Source organism: Filicampus tigris, chromosome 2, assembly GCF_054856515.1.
Source record: "Filicampus tigris isolate MCC_2025a chromosome 2, RoL_Ftig_1.0, whole genome shotgun sequence".
In the NCBI taxonomy this organism is placed as follows: Eukaryota; Metazoa; Chordata; class Actinopteri; order Syngnathiformes; family Syngnathidae; genus Filicampus; species Filicampus tigris.
This window is the reverse complement of record NC_141218.1, coordinates 32,687,177-32,713,645: the sequence shown is the minus strand read 5'-3', so window position 1 is coordinate 32,713,645 and position 26,469 is coordinate 32,687,177. Positions and strand designations below refer to the sequence as shown.

The 26,469-nt window shown below is 40.9% G+C and overlaps 1 protein-coding gene across 1 annotated transcript; it reads right to left on the bottom strand.

Annotated features, from left to right (window-relative positions):
• Window positions 1-933: 933 nt before the first annotated feature.
• Window positions 934-24,155, bottom strand: rps6kal (ribosomal protein S6 kinase a, like). The gene is made up of 22 exons (XM_086023630.1): window positions 23,884-24,155; window positions 21,315-21,374; window positions 21,118-21,234; window positions 20,969-21,050; window positions 20,792-20,872; window positions 19,245-19,324; window positions 18,623-18,729; window positions 18,325-18,362; window positions 17,860-18,002; window positions 17,252-17,322; window positions 15,411-15,499; window positions 15,177-15,241; window positions 13,318-13,420; window positions 13,043-13,167; window positions 12,404-12,523; window positions 5,483-5,572; window positions 5,236-5,394; window positions 4,984-5,145; window positions 4,756-4,832; window positions 4,476-4,593; window positions 3,262-3,402; window positions 934-2,457 (listed from the first exon to the last, which is right to left on the bottom strand). Exons 1-22 carry the CDS (start codon window positions 23,908-23,910, stop codon window positions 2,332-2,334), a joined length of 2,181 nt encoding a protein of 726 aa, XP_085879756.1. The 5' UTR covers window positions 23,911-24,155; the 3' UTR covers window positions 934-2,331.
• Between the last annotated feature and the right edge of the window lie 2,314 nt (window positions 24,156-26,469).

Sequence of the window (26,469 nt, the reverse complement as noted above, 5' to 3'; positions counted from 1 at the left end):
CACTAGCTAAATGACTACTACAAATGTCACACTCATAGTAATCTCTAATCTGAGGGAACATTTTAGTAAATTGAGGATACAGATTAATTCATTCAGGAAACTATTTTAGTAATCTGAAAGAATAGATTACCAACGAATATCATTTTCTCATACCTTGGCGCCAGGGGGGCTCCTAACAAACGCTGTCACACTTGTCATTGAATTGATAGCTTTTGGTGTGTAGAAAGTGTCATATACTGAACAGTGTTACCACCTAGTGGCGTCTTTAACACTGTGCGCCGCTGGAGGTAACAGCAAAAGGCAGATGTTTAACTGTACTACTATTAATCTATTTTCGATACCAGGGGTCTTCAGTCCTGTTCATCGAGGTCCGCTGTCCTACCTGTTTTCCATCCCTCCCTGCTGCTATACATCTGATTCAAATGATCAGATAATCAGCAAGTTCTGCAGAAGCTGGATAACGATCCTGATCATTTGAATCTGGTGTGTTGTATTTGGGAGGGATGGAAAACAGGCAGCACAGCAGGCCTCGAGGAAAAGGATTGAAGACCCTTGAATACCACTTATGCTCATTAGGTCACGTGAAAGATTGAGAATATCCCGGCTGATTTGGGGCAGCGGTTGGGTCCACCCATACGCTGGTCAAAATAAGCCTTTCGCAGGGCACATACAGACAAACGGCCATCAATGCTGACATTCACACCTAGGGACAATTTGGAGTCTTCAATAAACCCAATGTACATGTTTTAGGGGTTTGGGAGAAATGTAGAGTACCCAAAGAAAACCCACATAAGCACTCGGAGAAATCAAAACTCTTGACAAGGATGGCCTGATCAGTCTAAATCAGTCTAAACCTCCTAGACACAGATCTTTTAAAAAATCCTTTTGTCTTTTAATTTCCATTTGCAATACAAAAGGCGAGATCACTGTGGCTGCATGTCAATAATGATCTTTAATGTCAATATGTACAGAACTTGAAAGAAAAATAGAATCTTAAAAATCAAATTAAATAAATACAATATCATACAATTTCCACAATGTCTTTTAAAGAGATATCTATGGATTTCTTTTTTTTTTTTTTTTTTAAATTCAGCCTCTCTGGTTTGTCGGGGTGCATTTCATTCCCCCCAGAGAATTCCCTACAGCTCCCACACATGCTCTTCATCTTCAGAATCTTCACTGTATATATTAAGATACAATGTATACAATCATTTGCAAATGTACTAGGTACACACAGATCAAACAAATGTCAATAAATATAAAGACTATTTTGATCAGTTTATTTTCAAAGGTAGAGAGGTTTTATTTAGTTAAATCTGGTGCTGATATTTTGTCCACCAGTCATAAAAAATGAAGATCATTGACCATGAAAAAAAAAAAAAATCACCACCTCTCTGAAACAGATGCAGTAAAAGCTCATAAACAGAAGCCACTGCATTAGTTTAATCCAGGCGTACCAAATAAATTAGCAAGTAATATGTATATGTGCAATTTAGAACTTCTGTTTTTGTCACCACACCGTTTCACATTCATTTCAAGACATTTTGTCCATCTGCAGCCATTTTAACCTCTTTAGATACATCGTTAGCATCACAAACATGAATTAAAGGTTAATGAAATACAGCATCTGTTCACACATGCATTTATACTGCCAAAAGTGCTAGAAGATGATTTTGATCCTTAAGATTTAGCAGTAAGTCAAAAAGAAGCATCTTGTTTGTTGTAGGCTTCGAGTAAGAAAACATGGGATTGGGCCTTGGTGGCTGTCCCTCAGTCAACATCATCTTTCCAGCACACTCACACATAAACCTTTTACTCCATATTGTGGAGAAAAGAAGAGAGCAAATGCAATCAAGGAAGGAGAAGGAACTGAGGCGCAGAGGATGACAGAACATAGATGAAGAGCAGTGGGAGGCAGGGTGGGGGGCACAGTTTACCGAAGCAGCATTGTTTCAGCCAATCACAGTGAAGGAGAACATCAGCTGGTGCATTTCTTCCCAGGGAAGAAAGAATGAAAGGCGAGGAGGGCAAGTGCATATGAAAGCTGTGGAAATAAATACAAGTCTTGTCTCCCCAGCAGTAACAGATACTCGTTTCTAGTCTTGTTTTTGAGCCGATGTCTTCGCATTAGAGCCTCATCTGGTGGGCGTGTGCATGGAGCCCCGTGTGTGTGTGTGTGTGTGTGTGTGTGTGTGTGTGTGTGTGTGTGTTGGTTTTGTCAAATAAATACATTAAAAAGGGAGACTGTAGCTTTGACTGGCCGCGACTTCAGTCTGTATAAGTGAGGTCAAAATGGTAGCGTGGGCTCCCTGTATGTTTGTGTGTGTGGTTCTACATGTCTGTTGAGGTGAGTTTCTTCATGCTGCGTCGCTGGGCTAAACTGGATGCGGCCACGGGTTCGAGCACGGGCTGGCTTGTCTTCTGGCTCAGTGCTGAATAAGTGGCAGCCATGGCTCCCTATGAGGAAAAGAGATTAGACATTAGCTTTAACTTTTACAATATATACACTACTGATAAAAAATTAAGAGATATTGGGCTCACAGGTGAAATTTCATGATGAACCTAAAATACACTATTACCTTTCAAGATTAACTTAACCTTCTCTAAATTTATGAATACACGTGTCCACCAATTGCTCAATGCACTGGATGGATTATGATAGAAAAACAACACCACATTTCCACAAAAGTACAAATGGGGTGGTTCATTTTGGTGAAGACCTGTATAAAATAAAATATTTTATTTTCACCATTTCAGTCACTATTGGCATCAATAAACTGTCCACTCCCAGGATCGTAATGGCACTTGCCCAGCTAGTTTATCAACATCCATAAATGCTGACTAACAAATAGATGGCCACTCCACAACTGTGTTTTTACACCTGTTAAGAATGCAGCTGGCAGAGGTGTGGCCTGTACTGAATGAGCCCAATGATTTTGAGTTAAAAATGGTCAAAATGGCAAAGAACATCTCTGATGGTGCTTTTCTCACTGCAATATTATACCTCCTCCATGTACCTGGGATCCCACATTTAGCCCGAGCTACCCCAGACATATTCCTAGGATGTCCTGTTGCTTTGCTCCAGCCCTTGCTAGCATTTGCTCTAGGTTCCAACCAGTGCTATAGTACACTACCGGCAATCGTTCTGCTTGGGAATCATACTATTAATTTTCTGATGTTTGACTACTGAATGCAAACAAATAAAACAACAATGATTCAGTTGGCTTGGCCTATAACAGTGAGAGGGATGCCCCCCCTCACCTTAACGAGGTGTGGTGCATCATGGCGTGTAAGCTGGAAGTGTGGCAGTGCATCTCTGCAGGAAATCCAGGAATGCTTTAGAACCTGCTCCGCTGTGTATCGCTGGTGAGGATCCACATGGAGCATGTGGGACAGGAGGTCCTGCAACACGCAAGCAAATCAAGCTTCCCACGTAGATAAGGAAAGGGTAATGTACAGTACATACAATACATTGCATTCCTTTCAGTAGCAACTTTTACCCGTACCTTGTTAAGTCAACCCTAACATATTTTTTTCAAGAATATGTTCCCAGCAGGCCCACCAGTTGAAACACGGCATTCTTATTAATTTTGCATTTGTGGAACATAAATTAAGCATCAAAATGCACTCATGTCGACTCATTCAGTCGACAGAAGACAAAATGGCCGCCCCCAGAGATGGCTAAAAACAAGTTCATTTTGCTGCTTCACTTATATTCCACAAATGCAAAATTAATCACAACTGTCATTGTGATGTCATTTTCGGTCAACAGAAGACAAAATGGCTGCCCCCAGAGATGGCTAAAAATGAGTGCATTTTGCTGCTTAATTTATATTCCACAAATGCAAAATTGATCAGAATACCATGTTTCAACTAGTGGGCCTGCTTGGAACTTATTCTTGAAAAAAAATTGTTTGGGTTGACTTCCGCTTTAAGCACTAAAACCACAAGACATCAATTCCATATTTTAACTTCACCCTTAAAGGGGAAGTCAACGCAAACATTTTGTTTTCAAGACTATGTTTTATGCAAGACCACTACTTGAAACAGGGCATTCCGATAAATATTGCGTTTGTGGAATAAGTGTTAATCCACTAGTTTTTAGCCATCTCTGGGGGCGGCCATTTGTCTTTTGTCGACTGAAAATGACATCACAACTGCTCACAATGACCAATCAAGGTTCAGCTTCAGAAAACAGGTCAGCCGTGATTGGTCGTTGTGAGCAGTTGTGATGTCATTTTCAGTCGACAGAAGACAAATGGCCGCCCCCAGAGATGGCTAAAAACGAGTGCATTTTGCTGCTTAACTTATATTCTACAAACGCAAAATTAATCAGAATGCCGTGTTTCAACTAGTGGGCCTGCTGGGAACATATTTTTGAAAAAAAAGATGTTTGGGTTGACTTCCGCTTTAAATTACTCTAAGTAATATACTGTATTTGCCCCTATAGTCAGTTAGCTTTTAGACCATTTTACCTTTGAGGTGTCTGACACAGTATCCCAGTTACCACCTGTCAAAGAAAACTTTCCAGAGCCTATTCGAAGCAGAATCTCCTCTGGTGTGTCATTTGGCCCATTTGCAAATGGTGTGTACCTGACAAAAGGATTAATAAAGCATTTAGAACTTCATAAAATTACATGTAGAAGTCTAACTATCACAGTTAATGACACCTAGGATGAGTTCAGTATGTGGCTCTCCACAAGGGAACAGTTCTAAAAAAGGCATGGAAAACAACTGGTCCTGTTTTGGTCTTACCCAGCCAACATAGTATATAATAGAACTCCGAGACTCCATATATCACAGGCTGCATCATAACCTTGCCGCATTAGTACCTGAACACAAACACATTTAAAGACAGTCAAAGATGGCAGTACTGCAAGGTGCAAGTTAGTGACTTCTTCATACAGTATTCAGTATTCCGACCCATTGGAATACTGTACATTCAGAACAGCTCAAATGGTATTTCTCCTCTCTGTGGCTCACCTCTGGTGCCACAAAGTTGGCGGTATAGCAAGGTGTGAGGAGCAGGCCGTTGCCCCCTCGAAGCTGCTTTGCAAAACCAAAGTCGCAAATCCTGATTGAGTCTGGATTCCCAGAGTCGTCCATATACAGAATGTTGCTGGGCTTCAGGTCTCGATGTACTACCTGACAAAAGATGATTTGAAAATATTGGATGATTGTGGATCTTCTCAAAAGCTTATTTTTGTGTGTGTGTGTGTGCTTATGTTTCCTCACCCCTTGACAGTGGAGGTAGTCAACAGTCTTAGTGATGGTGTAAAGCACAGCACTGGCCTCTCGCTCAGAGAAAAATTTCTGCCTGAGGATCTTGTCTAGCAGTTCTCCCCCCTTCATCAGCTCCGTCACCAGGTAAACATACCTGCCCTCATCATACACCTGACATATTCACACACAACATCATGTTTGACTAAGTATTCCAAATTTGAGGATGATGAAATACCAATGAAAGAAATACTGTACTGACATCTTTGAGAGTAATGATGTTCGGATGTTGGCCGTATCTCATCAAGATTTCAATCTCCTCGGAAGGGTCCCTCTTACTTTTGTCTATAATCTGTGACATTGAAAAACAATCAAGCAGTTTGCATTTTATCACTGTTTTGCCCCGTCATTCACAGTTGCTGTGTTGAGCTGATGCGAACAGTTGTGCTGCCCTCTGCTGGGAAACTGGCCTCACTCAGCAGATTTACAGAAAGAACGAAGAAGTGCAGCACTAAACTGAACTTTAGTAGCACACATTCTTGAGAAAAAGACAATGCAACTGACATTAAATAAATGCAGATAGACAGCATTATTAGAAGAAGAGACAGCAGAAGGATAGCACATTAAAGACACCATGGATGCAATTGTTAAGCAATATACAATTGCGTCACTGGTTGCTAGGTAACCTCATAATCTAATACTATCAGACTACATAAAGAAACAACCGTATTTATACTAGGCCTGTAAAACATTCACATTTTTCAAACTAATTAATCGCACAATTTTCTATAATTGATCGCGATTAATCGTATTTTTCAATTACAATTTCTTTCATGAAGCTTGGAAACAATATTTACTTGAGGAAAATCTTGGAATTAATGTGGAAAAATAAAAGTATATTTTGATTCAATTATTTTCCTGTAAAATAGAACTGTTGAACGATACACCAAAGACATAAAACTAATATGGTATTTGAATTTGGCTTGGCAAAGTGCGCAAATCATTTGGGATTTCTGCAATGAAACAACTTTTTCAAGTAAAACTACGCAAAAGTTAATCTTTGCGACAGTGTCTCTCCTCTAAGTTCGGCTGCAAAGTGAGAAGAGGTCAGCTGTCACAGGATAAATAAAACTGGGATAACTGAGTTAATTTTTTTAATGCTTTAACTTTGACAGCCCTAATTTATACATTATGTGTGTAGGCGTTACAAACAATCATGGAGTTTCAGTGAATCCATTCTGGAACTGTGACACTCTGGTGATAGTCGCTATAGTGCATTGAGGAAAGCCTGGCTAGCAGTTTAGTCACCTCCAATGTCATTTAAATCCTGACCATACCGTTGCAAGTCCTATGATATAGCAGCACACGTGAACAAAAATGTTGGTAAAGAACAGATATAATTTGATTTGAAAACGAAATGAGATTTTTCCGTAATGCATACTGTATTGGCAAGCCACAAATGTTCTCGGAGACTACCCTTACGACAGATAAGACACAGCTGGATCTTTTTGGCAAGTCACACTAGTTAACACACTATTTACAGATACAAAAATGAAGACAATTAACTGTATCGCCTGTGAAACAGAAAAAGCTTGCTTATGTCCTGTGGCTGCTTTGCTACACCCTGCACAGAGTGGCTTGAGTCTGTACAAGACAGCATGAAATCTCGTGGAGCAAAATGTGCAGTCTCAGTGGCACGGCCATGGGTACACCAGCAGGATAATGACCCAAAATACAGAGTAGGGTTGGGCAATATGGTTGAAAAGTAGATCAGGATATAAAGTATTGCATGTCAGTCGATAAATATATCCATCCATTATCTATACCGCTTACCCTCACAAGGGTCGCGGGTGTGCTGGAGCCTATACCAGCTGTCATCGGGCAGTAGGCATGGGACACCCTGAATTGGTTGCCAGCCAATCGCAGGGCACACAGAGACAAACAACCGCATTTACAATCTACCTAATTAACCTACCATGTATGTTTTTGGAATGTGGGAGGAAACCTGAGTACCTGGATAAAACGGATGCAGGCACGGGGAGAACATGCAAACTCCACACAGGAAGGCCGAGGCCGGAATCGAACCGACGACCTCTGAACTGTGAGGCGGATGTGCTAACCAGTCGATCACCGTTCAACCCCCGCTAAATATATTTTTAGTGTTATTTCATTTATGTTTTTTACTCTTCAAAATAAGGACCCTGAGAAAAATAGCTGAATTTAAAATATAATACTTAACCTAAAAAGAGGTTAACACAACTATGAAAAAGTGGAATTAACTGGTCAATTTAGAGATTAAGTAAATGTCATTTCAAACACAATATGCTTAGGACTGGGCGGATCACAATAGTCTATTGAGAATTAGGTGTTTCTTTTTTTAACTTATTTTAAATAAGAAAAACAATTACATTGATCAAAGATCACATTAAAAACAATTCAAATGATTAAAGATAAAAAAAAAAACAGCAGAACGCCAGGTTTTGGATTTGCATCCTTATTTTTTTACTGATATCATATTGATATTGATCAGATGTACAGTATATCGGGATGTACATTGGTTTGGAATTATTGCCCAGCCCTAATACACAGCATAAAAAAAATTAAAAAAACATTAGACTATATTGCCATGGTCTTCTATGAGCCACAATCTGAATCCAATTGACGGAACTGATTTCTATGAGCTGCAAACATACAGTCAGGAAAACACACCATTCATCTGAGATGGCTTGAGCTGTTTGCTTAACCCCAGAGATGGGCAGTCCATCCCAGGGTCAGAACAGTCAGTCCGTCCCTTTTGGGAACGAAGGAAGAGAAGTTTTTTTCTTAAAAAAGAATGGACTAAGCAAGGATCCAAGAGGGTTTTTGACCGTCCCTGTAATTGTGGCAGCTAAATGTTATCTTGGTTGACAGTTGTAAACAATTCAATCCACTCACGATGCTCCTAGCCGGTAAGGTGATATGAATAGGAAATTAGCCAGCTAATGAGCTTCAAACAATGTTTATGAATTATGAAACCCCTGCCGTTAGCACCTCTCCCATGGTGTCATGCATGGACGTTTTTTTTTTGTTTTTTTTTGAGGGGGTCGGACTGATTAATTGTAAGGACGGGGCTTTAAAAGGACGAGGATGCTTATTTTTATGAATAAGGATGAAGGGACAGTGACGGAAGGGTGCGGACGGAGGACAGACCGGCAAAATAGGTTAAAGTGCCCATTTCCGCTTAAAGGGACACTTGGGTGAGCTTCACATTGGCACTTATATAATAAGTTTAAATGTAAAAATGACATTAGTACTAAAATGCCCAACTCAAAAGACTCTGTAGTGATTTATGGTCTTTTTTTGTGATTCGGTTTACGTCAAATTTCCCCGCTCCAAAAAGGGGCGTGGCTTATGTTATGTTTTCGGTCTCAGCGGTCTACGTCATGCGAGGAAGGCATGCTTGGTAATATTGCTCGCTTTGTCAGTTCTGTTGTCTAAAACGGTGACCGATCGCCACCAAAATGCAAATGCACATGACTACTCTTGTCCACTTCTACCTGTGAAAGTATAAAAGTGTTCTGCCTCTCCGTGGCTGATTTATATGAGAATGAGGAAATGTGGAAGTCAGCAGAGCTACATAGATTTAGGCTGGGACGAGCGCACACTGCTTCATTGCTTGGAAAAAAAAACAAACAAAAAAACAAAAACACTGCTTCTTTGCTGATCACGGTTAGGACGGGTGAGGCAATAAACACCAGTCAGGATATTTACAGAGACTGAAGTGGGAATGAGGAGACGTGCACATTTATTTGGATGAGGAATGGCCCCAGTTTTTCGACTTACAACGCGCCGTCCAATTTGGAAGGTAACGTTCGAATGAGGCCACACTCGGCTGTGCAGTCAGCTTCGCTAGAAATTTTTGTTCACTGGTCGATGAGGGCTTTCGTCACTCTCACTTCCACTTTCACTTGCCGCTTCACTCGGGCAGAAGGTGGCGGCTGCAAGCAAACAAGCAGGGACACCGCACGCGACTGCTTGCGAGGCGACATGAAGACTCAGGCTCATCTTCACCTCCACACGCTGGGCGGACAGTAAGGAGCTAATGTTGTTGTGCTAACGCCTTTTGTTTTAACGACCTGAAGCTAGTTGTTGCTATTAGCCGTCCCATTATCCTACCTTTAGCCGGGGAGGGAAGAAGGGGACATAAAGCTCCAATCTGCCTGCTGCTGCTACAAGCCACCGTCTCTCTCCCTCCTGAGACACGAGTTTAGCGTCGCTAATTGTCCCAAATATAACCATATTTCGGATTCGTGTCCGCATTCATGCTCTTGTCCGCTTCAGCTTGTGAAAGTCAAGGAGCAATGGCCACGGTATTTTTGATTTTGGGGAGGTGATCATGATGAGATCACATTTTATGTCAATAAATCCAATCTATTGTGCAGATCACTTTTATACTTTCACAGGTTGAAGTGGACAAGAGCAGTAATGTGCATTTGCATTTTGGTGGCAATTGGTCGCCGTTTTAGACAACAGAACTGACAAAGCAAGCCATATTACCACGCTTGCCTCCCTCCCATGACATCGTCCGCTGAGACCGAAAACATAACATGAGCCACGTCCCAAAAGTGGGCGGGGCAATTTGTCGTAAATCTAATCACAAAAAAAGACCTTAAATCACGACTGAGTCTTTTGGGGTGGGCACTTTAGTACTGATGTCATTTTTACATGCACACCTATTATACAAGTGCCAATGTTAAGCTCACCCAAGTGTCCCTTTAACTCACATTCCACAAATGCAATATTAATCAGAATGCCGTGTTTCAACTAGTGGGCCTTCTGGGAACATCCATCCATCCATTATCGATACCGCTTATCCTCACAAGAGTCGCGGGGCGTGCTGGAGCCTATGCCAGCTGTCTTCAGGCAGTAGGCGGGGGACACCCTGAATTGGTTGCCAGCCAATCGCAGGGCACACAGAGACAAACAACCGCACTCACAATCACACGTAGGGGCAATTTGGAGCGTCCAATCAACTCACCATGCATGTTTTTGGAATGTGGGAGGAAACCGGAGTACCCAGAAAAAACCCACGCAGACACGGGGAGAACATGCAAACTCCACACAGGGAGGCCGGAGCCGGGATTGAACCCACGACCTCTGAACTGTGAGGCGGACGTGCTAACCAGTCGACCACTGTGCCGCCCTGCTGGGAACATATTCTTGAAAAAAATGTGTTTGGGTTGATTATCACTTATAACATATTTGTTTGCAGACAATGACAATATTGACATCTTTGTAACAGAATAGAGGATGGTCTTTACCACTCAATTTTTATAAATTAAAATAGTGCTTCTCTTGCACTGATAAAAAAAATTCTGTTATTTTTACATCTTTGATTGAAACAGTAACGATTAATAAACTCGGGCCAGTTTTAAAGCCACATCTCTAAGTTTTCAGTTTCTTTTGGAATTATGATTCCATCTGCTACAGGGGCTGAGATATTAATTATTTTCTAGGTGTTGAATTTCCGGGAAAACTTCACGTTTTCGAGAGTGATTCCAAAGACGACCTTAGGTTTTAGCGAGATGTTCAGCCAGACACTTTAGGCCTTAATGGGTTGAAAAGGTTTTTAGGTTTTTTTTTTTTTTCCATGTCCCTTACATTTTAAGTCTGCTAACAACTTGAAAGTGTGTTTTCGTTACAGAGCCAACATTGATTGGAATTATCTAATCCCAACAGCACAATATATTATACTAGCTTTACATTATGGTATTAGGAAATTATACTCTTAACAACCAGAGGATTGATTTTCCACCCACTGACATTCATCCGGAGGGAACTACCAGTATCCACATTCCCAGGGATGTATCCCTAACTTGCCAAAGCGCTGTGGATCCTTCTTCCCTTTTGCATTAGAGTCTGGGTTGGCAGAGCCGACCGACCGTCTTGGCCTTCACTAGCCGGAGCCGAGAACAAAGTTTCTCGACAGAGATGCCAAGTCTGCCTTTCATTAACAATTACGTCTGTATTTGTTTCTTTGAACCACAATCGTTTACCACAACGTTACTGCCGGTCAGAGAGGAGAAAGGGGAGAAAAAGCTACTTTCTTCAAAATTAATTAGCAATCCAAACAAAAGAGAAGAACATACAGTCAGGATTAGGATGGGAAAGTGTTGCGGACGGACGTTGATTCATTCATTCACTAGTGGGCCAGCTGGGAACATATTCTTGGAAAAAAATGCGTTTGGGTTTATTTCCTATTTTAAGCCCGTATCTCACTGAGCCGAGAAGGTTTGCAAGTGTGTGCAGCGAGTGTTGTTTTTTCGTCAGGGTTCTTTCAATGTTGCAGACAGACAAGCAGACATTCCCAAACAGATTTAATGGTTGCAAATACTTTTTCTTGTCACCATCAAATTTTGAACATGCTCAAAATTTCTTTGTGACAATAAAACTGTTTGAGACCATTAAAATGAATTTCTTTGCAACCGTTTGCGACCTTGAAGGAACCCTGACGAAAAAATAATAATTTGCTACGTTCGCAAACAATTGCCACTCAGTTTGATACGGGCTTTAAAAGGAGAGGGCCAAAATACCTGTAGATGGGTGAAGAATTCTCATTGACAGTGAGAGAAATCATTATTTTGTGCAAGAAAATATTAAGCTTAAGGGTGTTAAGGGGGAGTTAACGCTTATCAGGTATAAGTTATTTCATTAACCGCTGAAGATTTCTCTGTCTTTAACTTATTCATTCCCTCTTTCACTCTAATGTTTGAAAAAATTTGAAAAAACAAAAACAAAAATTAGTTCCTGGGATTGAATGGCTGGACTAAGAAAAGACAAATAAATATGTCAATGGCAGTGAATGAGTTTTAATAAAGTATGCCAACGATTTTGTCCATGTGTGTATCTTATGTGATAATGATCTAAAAAAAACGGGTAAGCATATCGCAGAAAAGAACAGCATAGATTGAGACTGGAATTGGATAAATACTACTTTAGTTGCCAATCTGTCAGGTTACCCCAGCCGTGCCCTATGAAGCACGACAGGTGGCAAATCAAACTGCGGTATTATTGAAAACATTGCATGCAAATGTGTTTAGCCATGTGGCAGTGAATCTCCCTACTACTTAGGAGCGCAAAATGTGCAACAGAAAAAAAATACATGTACATCTGAACATCTTCTGATATGTCAGTGACTGGTCACCTTCACAGCATAGTCCATAGCAGAGACTCGGTGTACACAGCGTTTACAAATGGAATAGGAGCCGACTCCTATGTCCTCCTGCAGCTCGTATAGATCCAAGAACTTGGACCCCGCATGCATCTGAAAGGAAGAAAAGAAAAAAAAAAAGTGATTGCATCTCATTGGGTGGCTGGTGCTATTTAATTATTTAACATGCTTAGAAGGGGGCTTATTATGGAAAATAGACTTTTTTTTGTGTCTTGCCTACAAATACATGTGTCTGGAGTGCCTGCCCACCCATGAAGTGCAAAATTATGCAGCCAAATTCATCTTTACTCATCTGCCCAGTTCTGAAAATGCGTCTAGTGTATACACGAGTGATTTTTTTTTATTACACACTTGGGGCTCTGCTTTAACTAGTAGAAGAAAGCCTATCGTTGTGACCACCGAACGCCGCGCGTGGTTGGCATTCTAACAAAAGTCTGACTTGTCAATGGCCCAGCAGTAGTTTTTATTTACCATGAAATACCTTTCCACAAAAAAACAAATGATGTGCTGTTAAACATTATGATGCTTTTGTGGTGTTCCCAAACCTTTTAGGCAGATGTAGAAGTGGCTGAGCATGCACACAAGGGAGAGAATGAGTACCGTTAACCTTACCTGAACTATCGGGAGTATACTAAGGAGTGGGGAACTCTTGTTTTCATCCATCGGTGTTGGAGCAACAAAACTGAAGCCTTTGAAGAGCTGGTGGGCGTTCGCACTGGGAGGGATACCTGGGGAGTCTAAACAAACAAACATGCTACATAATACAAGACTGCAAATACAGTATAACAACATCCAATAAATTATGTAGTGACAGGTATGAACACACAGAAGGATGGTTTTCAAGATAATGAGCTTGCACTGAGTGCGCGTGTATGTGCATTATTTACCTTTAGGTGTCTTTGCAGTGAACTCTGGGTCGAAACAGAACGTGTCGTCTGGTTTACCTGCCGCCGGCTTGAATGGGGGCTGTAGCTCTCTTCTGTACAGTTTCTGAGGAAGGCCACATTTTTCCATTTTAGATATTAGGGATTAAACCTTCCTATAGGCTGCTTGGAATGTGTGACATACAGTATGTGCGTCAGAAAGTTCCACGACAAGTGTCACATAAGACATAAGGCGCGCTCGGAAATATGGTCCAAGAGCGCACTGGTTCACTTGGACCGTTCGGGAATTCCGAATGTTCTTGAGAGTGCACCAAAACGGAAGTGTCAGAGCGCGCGCGCTCTAGGCGCTCCAACTGGGGACACAGTGCGTGCAATGCGTCAGGCAGTACAGGTGGAAACAGTTTAAGCACGAGTTGCTGATTGGTTTAGAACTTAGACTGTGTTCGGAAATTGATAGGAGAGGGGCACGCTCCGCCTCCTCAAACTCACCAATTTTAGAGTGATGTAAGAGCGTCAGAGTGGATTTCCGAAAATATCCATATCAAACTGTAGATTTTTCCCTTCAAAGTAACCATGTAGTCTAACACAACTCATATGTGTTGATGATTCGGCAAAAGTAGAAAGTAAGACACCTGATTATTTATTACATGAAAGACATTTTATTTAATCTTCTTCATTTGAACATTTAATTCTTAGGCCTTGTCGTTTTAACTCAAATGAATCCATTAAGCCCTAAAGCAGCTGGCTCATCATCTCCCCAAAACCTAAGGGCAACTACTGAATCACCATCTTAAACCTGAGGTTCTCCCAGAAATTCAACACCTCCAAAATAATTGATATCTCAGCCCCTGTAGCAGAAACATAATTACAAAATAATTTCAGACCTTAGACATGTGGCTTTCACACAGGCCCAAGTTTACTATTTACTGTTTCAATCGAAGGTCTAAAAATAAAGGCTCAGTGCAAGAGAAGCACTATTTTTAATAGTTTAAAAAAATCGAGTGGTAATTGCCATCCTCTATTCTGTTACAAAGACGTCGATATCATCATTGTCTACAAACATATATCTTAACCATACAGTATATCGCGTTCGACTGGTTCCACTGGTTCAAAGTCCACAAGAATGTAGTTTCCACCACTGCCGTTACTTCTTTCAGAGCTCCACTGATCGACGGCGTCAACCATTACGGTGGGACATCCTCCGCGGTTTCCCGACGTCACGTGTATATTCTGATGCATTAAATTGGCTAAGACACCAAGAATTGGTTTAAAAAAAGAAAAAGACGTATGCGCTCTCCCGGATTTGAAGGTAGAAAGACGCAACAGGGCTACCGGCTCTAGTGGTAGATACGCGGTTATGCGCTCCCGTCCTTAATGGGCTAAACAAAAATAAAAGTTTAAAAAAAAAAAAATTGAAACATAGCAAATGCCACAAAATCTCTTTGTAGATGTGCTGGTTTATAGTCTGGCCCACACAGAAGGGGAAATCTCGTAGTTTGGCTTTACAATATACCGGTAAATTTTGGGACACCAATCTTGCAGCCTTTCTGACACCTCATCTATGAAAGAAAATCCAATAGCCCTCTTTAATGAACTCCCTCCCATTGCTCTACAATGATGTCAAGCCAATAGCTGCCCATTGGCTGATGAACACTCACGCAGAGCTATTAGTGCACACAGCCAGAACTGGCCATCCGCCCACATTACATGCACACATTACAGTGCTGGCACGGCCAAAATTAATGGCCAAGCTGAACGTTTGTGAAGTGTGAATCTTCAACAGAAGCTGGAGTTACAGGTGTGTTTGTGTGGGTACGTGTGAAATGAGAAATGATTGTGTGGGCGTGTGCATGTGTGCCCACATTCCAGTCGATGGTGGAGAAGAAAGCGTGCCGTTTGATCTCCTCCACACCGTCGGTTCCGGCCCCTGAAGACACAGATCACATCACATCACTTCAGTAAACCAGGCACAATAAAGCCGTACCTCTAAAAAGTAGTAACAGTTTCACACTTTGTTCTTTTTGTGGTATTCTGCACTTGATTGAAGTCAATGCCAGCAGTTCAGTTCATGTTTGAAAAGAAGACATTCTCCTTACCTAGTCTGTTTGTTGGGTTACGTTTAAACAGCATCCTCAGCAAACTCTGGGCTTCCAAACTAAGAAACTGAGGCATTCCTAATTTTGCTCTGAAGGGGGAAAAAAAGAAAAAGAAAAAGATAAATATGCACCATTGTGCCACTTTCCAGTGAAAACTATCACCTTTTTTGCCACCTAAATTCCCCTAACTGGATTAATAAATAACAGCTACTTCCATCAAAAACACATTTTAAAAACTGTATTACAGTATGATATTTGATCATAACAGTAAAAAAATTAGGGCTTAACAAGTAACCCATTTAGGCCGGGTGCGCATAACCGCATTTCTACCACTTGAGTCATGAGCGCTGTTGCGTCTTTCTACCTCTACAGCCGGGAGAAGGTATACACCATTTTCTTCTTTCTTTTTTTTTTTTTTTAACCAATTCTCGGTCTCTTAGCCAATGAAATGCATCAGAATATACATGTGACGGTGTCGCGCGAGTCCACGTCGTCCGTAGTCTGTAAATGGTTTGGAGATGACAAGACTGTCATCGGTGGGAATAACATTGTTAGATGTGCCAAAACGGTCACAGTGAAGAGCAATTCTGTTGCACCACGAGCCATACGGATTACGAGGAAAACGTACATACACTAAACAAAAGCTTAAACACACACACACACACACACACACACACACACACACACACACACTCAGTACTTTAGCAAGCAAGTCAAACGTGACATCCTGGATGATCGGTTAACATTCAGTTTACATGCTTTTATTCCGCATCATTCATAACTAGCCTGTACTCCCGAGACACGTTGCACAAACTACGACGGTTTATTAGTGTGCCGCCAGCATACACCCAAACATGAATAAAGTCCCAAGTGTACATATCACAGCAATGAATGAGTGGGAAAATGCACTTTTCGGTAAATTGCAATTTTGTTGTTCAACTTTATTCTGAATACGTTGGCCAATGTATGAGAATGGGTGTTGTCATGTTTTTTTTTCTCTCGCTGGGTGACACTTCGTCACACGTCACATATCAAATACATTTTTTCTCATTTTGATTGCTCTAGTAGATGGCAGTGGTACACCAGAACTTACTGCAGCTCAAAATGTCATATAATTATGGAATAACAGCAGAGACATTTAAATGACATAAATATTCCCAAAAATCAATGTAAGTCTATACATCTTTTTTGTTTTTTATTGTTAAATATTGCGTAGAATATCATTGTTTTGCAGAAGCTGTATTTAGCAATTTAAAAGAGATGTTGTTCACAAACGCTGCCTATCCACAATTGGTCTGTGAAACAAGTGCAGATTTAAAATATTTTTTGTAGAATATCGTCAAATTATCATTGAGTTTTTAAAAAAAAAAATAGAAATTTTTTTTTTGCCCATATCGCCCACCCCTACATCGATGCATATTCTAAGCATTTATATCGCTTTCATATTGATTTTTGATAAATCGTTACATCCCTAATATATATATATATATATATATATATATATATATATATATATATATATATATATATATATATGCGTTTTTTTTCTTTTCTTTTTCCTCCCCTTAAAATAATTGTGTGCTTGTTGAGGTGCATCTGTAATGTTATCAAAGTTGAGGCATTGTTGACTTTCCTCCCATAAGCTATAAGGAGTCTTCAGTGTCACTGCATTAATATTGGGGGTGTGTTAGGAAAAACTGAGAATTTGTGGCCACTTTGCATTCAGGATCAATTTCTGGTAGAAACTTTAACAACACTTGTGTTGGGAGCACGAGAACTCACTTTTCATCTTATCACTGTTACAAGTTTTATTAGAGCAATTGCATAACAATGTAACTCACTTGAGAATCATGTTCATGGTTTCATTTCGGTCCTTCCCTTGGAATGGTAACGTCCCAGTTAGCATCTCAAACTGCAAACATATGAGAAAGCAAAAGTAATACAATAAATATAGAATAACGCGCTGAATAAAATTAAGAGAACCAGTAAATCTGCAACATTTTTTTAAGTTAAAAAGTGTTTTTTTTTTCCTTGAAAAAGGGCATTTTCATTCATGTTTGTTGTATGTGATAATCTTCTATTGTGTTCTTTATCACTAATCGTGAATGTAAATGACATATTCTTGGGCCCTTGTAAGGAACTCAGTTTCATACTCTTTAATAGGGGTCTCCAAGTCCAGTCCTTGGGAGCATCTATCCAGCCTGATTTATGTGTCCTTGCTCCAACACACCTGATTCAAATGACCAGCTCATCCGCAAGCTTTGCACAAGCCTGTTAACGATCTCTCATTCGAATAACGTGTGCTGGAGCGAGGGAAACATCCAAAACGGGCTGGATGAGTGCTGCCGAGGACCGGACTTGAAGACCCCTGCTCTAAAATGTGTGGGAAACCTTCCGTCTATTTTAAGATCATGAGCTAATTGTTCAAGTATTGAGAAAACCCGCATACCATTAGTACACCTAGCGACCACCAGTCGGCACTCTGTGTATGTCCTCTCCTGTTGACCACCTCAGGGGCCATATACTCCACCGTACCACAGAAAGAATAAGCCTTCTTATCAGCATCCACTGACTCTTTGCTCAGGCCAAAGTCTGTACACAATGACATCCGATTATGTCTCATCTGGACAAACAAAAACATGACAGTCCCCAGATAAAAGTGTACAAGATGTGACTGTTTCCGTTTATGAGCATTAAAGATCATTTTAGAAGGGCAAAAGGGGAAAAAAATGCACTTGTACATTTTGAACATTTTTACTGAAAATGTCTTCAAGTACTTCAAAAAAAATGTGTATTTTTAACCAAACACTGATGATTACATTTTATGTGACATCCTACAAAATTTTCAGGAGATATATGATATATGGCTACACAGTAAAAATGATGATATATGGCTACACAGTAAAAAACATACCTGTTAACTTTACATGTCCAGCTTCATCAAGTAAGATACTGGGGGGAAAGAAGCACATTTTCCATGATGGAAAGCTTCAAAATATTATTGTAACACAATGAAACATGTTAATGATTCAAAATCATCCGTTTCAGTGAAGGGGAGGCTTCAGTGCAAATTTTACTCTTAAATTTTGGGGCTTGAGGTTATAAGGTTATGAAGCAACAAAAAAACAGTGTGAAGCTTTGTGGACGACGGGTTAGGGTTAGTGTTTGGAGTTTGGGTGTGTAAGTTCAAAGTTGAAGGCGAGGTCTCATACTTCTCTGGCTTGAGATCTCTGTAAACTATTCCCAAGTTGTGCAGATGGTCAAGTGCCAGGGCCAGCTCTGCAAGGTAGAATTTCACATCTTCCTCTGTAAACATAACCTGTTAAGAACTGGACAGATTTACTCTCTGAACTCAGATGAGGACAATTCCGTGAGAAATTGATACCAGTAACAACCAACAAAGAGGGGAGAAAAGTATCATTTTCACATACTGAACATTTCAAGAAGGTAACTACATTCTGCATGCTGTTGATTTGACATTGCTGGCAGCTATTGCTTTGCTTCTGAGAGCTGCTTTAACAAACTGACAAGCAATTAATACTTGAAAAGCTGAAAGCACGTGTTTCAATGAGCAATTCCAGTCATAATATGATTTAATGTGAACGCAAACAGAAGAGACGTGCCTTGGCAGTTTCGATGCTTGCAAGAAATCATTCAAACATTGTTGAGTATTACATGTACGCCAGTTTCACATGTAACTTTAATCTTCACAATTCCTTTGGGTTTAAAGAATATTCATGTTTTTGTTTGTTGCTTTTCAAACGGAGAAATAAAAACACCAGGTAGTAGGGCATAAAGTACAATAAGATGTAGAGCAAGAGGACATACGCTTACCTCTTTGGATAATCGAGTGAATACATCTCCTCCCCTGAGAAAGTCCAGTATTAAATACAGTTTCCCTTCCGTCTGAAAGGCTGCAGAGGCAAGGAAAGGAAATAGTTTAAATCACCAGTGAACTATTTAACTGATGAGTCACACATAACATATGCACAGCACACATGTTCAATTACATCAACCTAAGCTTGAAGCTAAGAATGAAGGATGGGCAAGTACCAATACCAGGCTTCAGGATCGAGCCGATACCAGCCTTATTTTGGTATTGGTACTCGCAATGGCGGACGATGTCCATGGTGGCCGATATCAATGACTGAGAAAGCGCTTTTTTAAATGAACTGTATCCATGGCCAGCCACAAATATTCTCATTCAGATGCAACTTCAAGAAGAATACATATGTTCATAACGTTTGTTTAACTCAATTTCAGCATGGCTGACAGCATTTTTTTCTTTTGAATTTAATCCATGCCCATTCTCTTAAATGCCCAAGATGCAATTTCTCTTCATTTATGTCTGTTTATAGGGTTCCATTTATTTGTCCCCCAATGAATCTACAATTCCTCGATCACAGAATTTACCGCTGATTTCAAAGCCCTCCTCAGATATCAACGCAGTCCGCGGAATAAAGAGCATGGTGCAGAATATTACATTTACATGTAGTTTTCATCCTGGCGACGTTCAATAATCCAATCTTTTTATGTACTTGTTCAAATTACAAAAATTAATTTGACTTCCAATGTGAACGCAACGTGTCCGTGATGCGGCATGCATACGCACAAAGCACGACGTCGAGTGACACGTACCCAAGACGACGTCACCCAGCAGTGTTTATGGCAGTAAATATGGAGCAAGGTGTATAGGGGCTGTCAAAACATGATCTGTCATCCCTGCAGGATGTGAGTCGCACATGCGCAGAAGGTCGGCCATCTGTGATCGCTAACTACGGCGACTACATTAGGTCCAAGTATGTATGTAATCCCAAAACAATCTGTGGTGGGCATTCGTAAAAAGATTCTAAATTATTAGAAAACATACACACGGAATGATACAGATACATTGTTCAGGAAGTTAATTTCTATAGGTTGGTAGTTCTGTGAATGTGATACGGTTGAAAATTTTGGTGCAACTAACTTACTGCTGTTGCAAAAAAAAAAAAAAAAAAAAGTTGGGCGCACCAGTGCAAAAAGTTAAGTCTAAAGGTGTGTGTCCAGGTGTTGGATAATTGTTATAGAATAACTGAAAATGTCTAGATCGTCATATATCATTATTGTGCAATAAAATGGCCTACAAAGTAATCCAAATTTTTTTCCATGTAGTCCAGCACTAATAAGCGCTATAGAAAATGGATGGAGAGATGAATAGATTCAATATGTTGATAAAACCTTCTTTCGTCGATGACTTGATTGAATAGTAAGGGTTCCCCGTAAGGTTCCACAATAAAATAATAGCATCACAGTACTTTTGTTTAATTTTAATACTGGTATTAAGGCTTGGTTGTATGAACACCTAAGAACTTAAGATACTTTGTTGTTCTCCATTGTCTTACCGTAGTGCAATTTCACTATGAAGGGATGATTGACCTCCACTAAGATGTCTCTCTCCATCTTGGTGCGAACTCTGTCCCTGACTGAAAAAGAACACAGGAGTGCAGTCACGGATTAAAATTAACACTGACGACAGAACACGTTCTTTGTGCTATGGGTTTTGTGAAAAGTCACCTTACCTTTCAATGATGCCTTTTTTAGAACTTTCATTGCATATAATTGACTAGCATCTGGACCCACAATTTTTCTTACCAGAAATACCTGGTGGAGGAACAACAATTTACGATGGTAAACAGAGAGAGATCAATTGGATTTGGTGTGTTCTCACCTTGCCAAAAGAGCCCTGACCCAGGACCTTGAGGAGTTCAAACTGTGATGGATCTGCTTTCTCACAGCCTTCTTTCACGTGGTGAGTGATAGGAATCTCCTTGTACGTCCCGTCATCCTGCACACACACGAAGAAGTGAGGAAGATCCATCTTACCTATGCCAGTCTCCATGCATTGAGACCCCAGACCTTACTTACACAGTGCGTGTAACACTCTCCCTCCTCCATGGGCTCATCCATGATCTGATGTCCATTGACCTGCATCCACAAAAACAAATTACATCATTGGAGTCGGAAAAGGCAAAACTCAAGGAAAGCTTGTGAATGCATGCTTTCAACTGAACAGGACTGCAGCTCCTGCACGCCCACGTGAACGATGAACAAATCAACAGATGAAAACGATGAGTCACATGCAATAACAGAGCATTTTCACCAACATGTAGTTCTGTTTGTTGACAAACAGTAAGGAATCCATGCTCTAAAAGTTTACATCCTGCACAGTAGCATAGGTTCCTTGTTACTACCAGTCTATGATCCCAGACAAGATCGGACAGAGCATGTCTGAATGGCTCTTGTGATGCCTCTGGCATTTACGTAGCCTCTTTATGATAACGTTGCTCTTACAGATTTTAGAAACAATGAGTTTATTGTTTATTTTTAATGACAACACAGAACTGTGTTTTTTTTTTCTCGCAGACAAATTCATAAAATGTAATGCAATGTTAATGACTGAAAGGCCAGTCAAATGATCAAACAAATATAAATATGCGTATGTAATTTGAATCATAAACAGAATCCAGTGCTTCAGAGAATTGCAGGTTTCACTTACGAAGTGAATCTTACTGCATGATGTATTCCGTCTACTGTGTTTGTGTGTGTTGAATTCCATCAAGCCTCTGAAGAGGGGGGATGAGTCATAGCACTACGCAAGCCCACTCAGTGGGTGGAGCCACTGACATACACTCACATCCACAGAACAGAGGCCAACAAATCACTCTCCAATAGGATTGAACTACAGAAAGCTGTAAGAGCATTAACCTTTCAAATATAAGAGATACTCTGAGTACTCTGAAGCAAGTTAAAACTCAGCGACACCAAAAGGCAAGCCTTGGAGCATCTGTGAGGTCTGAATTGTGACATGCTGGCTACAGCTAAAGCCAGGACATCATTCACACATGCATCTTCACTCCCACCTCTGAGTGCAGCCTACACTTGCGGCATGGCAGGCCTTTTTTCTGCCATTCTCAAACATGCAGTTGATCATTTTGAAAAGGCCCAACACTCCTTGAACATGTCTTTTGGTTAAATGTCTTCATGGTCAGAAACTGATGCAAAGTGGATTAAAAGGTTACTCCAGTTGAAGAGGCTAATCTAGATGTTTACTTCAATGCTTTAATCATCTGTCAATGTGCCTCACCCAGAATACATTAGATCACAAGGTCATTTATATAAAATATGCACACAAGTAACATTCAGTTAGTCCACGTATAACACGTTGTCCAATATGCATCAACAGACTGGCATATTTAGATGTGCATACTATACAGAGATATGTTTTACAACAAAAGACTGCAATAGACACACAAGACTTGGGTCAGTGATTCTCAACTGGTGGGGGGGGACCTAACGTGGTCCGCGGACACATTTTGGGTGGGTCACGGACAGCTCGTAAAACATTACATATTTTTGTATACACATTTTTTCAGGACAGTACTGAGGCATACCAAGTTCCCACATTGGCAATGCAATAATGGGTATAGGTCAGGAAATGTTACCCACTTGTGCTCTAGTCACTAGCTACTCCAGTGTAAACAAATGCAGACGTAACGGGCAGCAATATGCTTTTGGCAGAATATCAAACTCAGTTCAAACTGAGTTTTTAAGTGTAACATACTACTGTATTGTATACATACTGTCAGAGGCCATGTTTGAACAAAAACGTTTTGTTGCTCTTAACTTCTACAAAATCGGTCGCGACTTTGCAACATTAGGATGCTGCGAGTCCCAGGGTGACAACAGTTGAGAACTACTGATGTTTCTGGTGAATGGTTGGCCGCACGTGTCTGCACTTCTTTTTATCCGAATGAATCGCTCCACTCAGTTTCCAAAGTAGCTTGAAACTGGTTAAAAGAACGCCGCGTAGGGTTTTAATAGCACCTACATTGCTAATCATATTACCAATGAACGGCATACGTAAAAGGATCGTGTTGTAAAATATGACGTGAATTTACACCGGGAAGTTTATATGCAACGCATCGCTCTTCACTTGTGCTTAAGCAACCGTGCACTCGGCTTTGCGTTAACTTCAAAATGATTAACTTGTAAATACATAACAACACGATCAGGTGTGTTAAATCGATAAAAGAGGCGACAAAAGTTACCTGATAGCGAGCTGTCACTTGGCACACTAACTACATGCTAATGCTACATGCGCTAAGCTAGCAAAGCAGCAAACTCCTCTTGAGAAGTATAAATGACAGCAAACGGCACAAGTAAACTGCTGCGCGTCTTTGTACAACGACTCTGACATTGTCTCGGAATGCCAGATTTCAGAGGCCTTAGGGAACAAGTTTGAAAGTGATAAACCCAGGCGGTGCAACAAAAATAAACATGTAACCAGCTGTTAGCATTAGCCAGCGTGTTAGCATGCATCGCGATGCGCTGCAGATCGTGACGCGAATTGAACGTAACCTTTAACCAGGGCAAGGTACCTCAACTCGAGACAAAGCCGAAACAAGCATGAGCAATTAAAAACACACAAACCCACCTCACTAATAACGTCGTTTATCTCCATGTTGTGCCAGGATTCCTCTCTAAATCTAAGGCATCGTAGTCCACCTAGACCCCCGCTCCAAAGTACATGTTTCCCCCACTGTAAAATCCCGGCTGCTCAGCTCGGTCGTTCGTGGGGGAAGATGAGTGGCTGACCGTGGACCACTATCAGAGTACGATTTTGGTGTCAGTGCGTGGGTATTTGATGTCAATGATGAGACCATGCGCTCTGCAACGTTACCGTTACCCTGCCATAGCTGCGAATATGGCGGCTACTGTGGTAACTGGTCAGTGAATGAGTTTATTGACGTATTTGTGACGCAACTCAGTTAAGGATTTCCCCTAGTCACCGCAAAGCACCGGGTCGACAAGGCAGGCTTCGTAAACAAGGCGACGTAAAATAAATGAACGCATCACGTCATCTTTCTGTTGACAATAAATGGATGTTTCTGATCCCTTCGAGTTAAAACTTCATGTTGAAGCCTGCCCACGTACTGCCTTGGTCGGGGCTTAAAGCTCATCCCCTTCACTCCAGCGTTTTTCTCCCACCAACAATCAAAGGCCAAGGATACCCTTTATAAATACAATACAATACAATACAATACAATACAATACAATACAATACAATACAATACAATTTTATCTATATAGCGCATTTCATAACAGCTAAAGCTGTAACAAAGCACTTTACATACAAACAACAAAATACCCATAATACAATAAAATGGAATCAATAAATTGACATACGCTATACAATACAATACAATAGACACCGGAAAAGAGCAGAAAATTTCAGGTCGGATCAAAAGCCAGAGAATAGAAATGTGTCTTCAACCGGGTTGTAAAAGTGGACAGAGAGGGGCTTGCCTAACATCCAATGGGAGGTCACTCCCAAGGGAAGGACCAGCAGCCGAAAAGCCTCTGAGGCTCCGCTTGGTCCTTGGCACCTCGAGCAGCGCCTGGTCCGCAGACCTGAGGCTGCGGGAAGGTGCGTAGGAGTAGAGGAGCTCAGAGAAGGTATGCCGGGGCGGGGCCATTTAATGATATATAGACAAATAAGAGAATCTTAAATTGAACCCAAAGATGCACTGGGAGCCAGTGAAGGGAGGCCAGAATTGGTGTTATGTGCTCCATCTTCCGAGCTCCAGTTAGTAGGCGGGCAGCCACATTTTGGACCAACTGGAGACGTTTGAGAGAGGACTGGCTGACTCCAAAATAAAGTGCATTACAGTAATCTAGCCAAGATGTAACAAAGGCATGGATGACTGTTTCTAAGTGCTGATGGGAAAGGAGGGTCTTTACCTTAGCCAGCTGTCTAAGGTAAAAGAAGCTGGACTTTACAACAGCGCTGATTTGCTGGTCCAATTTAAGATCACTGTCCATTTTAAAACCCACGTTTAAGACTGTTGGCTTTAGATATGAAGACAGGGGGCCCAAGTCAACAAGGTGGGATGTAGACGAGCCACTGGGACCGAACACCATAATTTCTGTTTTCTTTTCATTGAAATTTAAGAAATTCAGTGACATCCAGACTTTGATGTCCCCTCGGACAGGACAAAAGAGGTCTTATCGAGAATGCGTCTTTTTTGCTCAGCGGAAAATAGATTTGACAGTCGTCCGCATGGCAGTGGAAGGAAATATCATGTTTTTGGAGGATGGAACCCAGGGGCAGCAAATACAGAGAACAGCAATGGCCGCAAAATAGAACCCTGTGGAATACCATACGATAGAGGGGCAGAGCGGAACTCAGAGGAACCTAGGCTAACAGAAAAAGTCCTCCCAGCCAAATAGGATCCAAACCACTCTAGAGCACATCCACTAATGCCCACTTGGTGTTGCAAACGAGTCAAAAGAATACTGTGGTCTACCGTATTGAATGCTGCAGTCAAATCCAACAAAACGAGACATACGTAGTCTCCAGTGTCATTTGCCAGGAGGATGTCATTAAAAACATGTAACAGGGCTGACTTCTTGCATCTTCACAGAACGCTCATGGCCACATAGATTACCAATTATTCCTGAAAAATATACAGTATTTCTTAATATACTTGTAATTTGACTGGTGATTTTTTACAACTGAGAAGTCAATGTTGAAATGCTGTTTTTGCGCTACTTACTGCATACATAGCATATAATGATGTATGTATCAGTGGTGTTACCAGTATGCCAGGTGTGGGTGGGCATTAGTTTTTCCTGGGGGGGTGGCAAAAAAGTGCTACAATGCTCAAGTAGGTCGAATTCCAGCGTAGGGCCACTGCACCTTTAAAACGTGTTTTGTTTTGTCCTTAATTGAGATAACTGTTGTTGTGATTTGGGCTAAACAAATAAAAGTTTAATTTATTTTATTTGACTTAGAAGACATCCATAACTGTACAGTATGGACATCCAGGTTACAATGTTTTATTTTTGTTTATTTTGTTTTTTAAGGTGAAAGAGGATGTAACAACACAAACAAAGGTTAAAACTTAGAACACAACCATATCTACAGAACTACATCCAGTTTTCTTTGGGTGGACAGAGCATGTCCGTGGGTGGGCACTGCCCCGCCCCCCCCCGACTACCCCCTTCTCTCCCCTCCCAG

Bases quoted from the DNA above. Each gene is read 5' to 3' on its own strand.
- rps6kal (XM_086023630.1), bottom strand. From the start codon at position 23,910: ATGGAGATAAACGACGTTATTAGTGAG. The intron at 19,325-20,791 runs GTAAGACAATGG...TTGCCTCTGCAG, and splicing joins CATAGTGAAATTGCACTACG to CCTTTCAGACGGAAGGGAAA. The intron at 18,730-19,244 runs GTAAGCGTATGT...AGTTCTTAACAG, and splicing joins TCACTCGATTATCCAAAGAG to GTTATGTTTACAGAGGAAGA.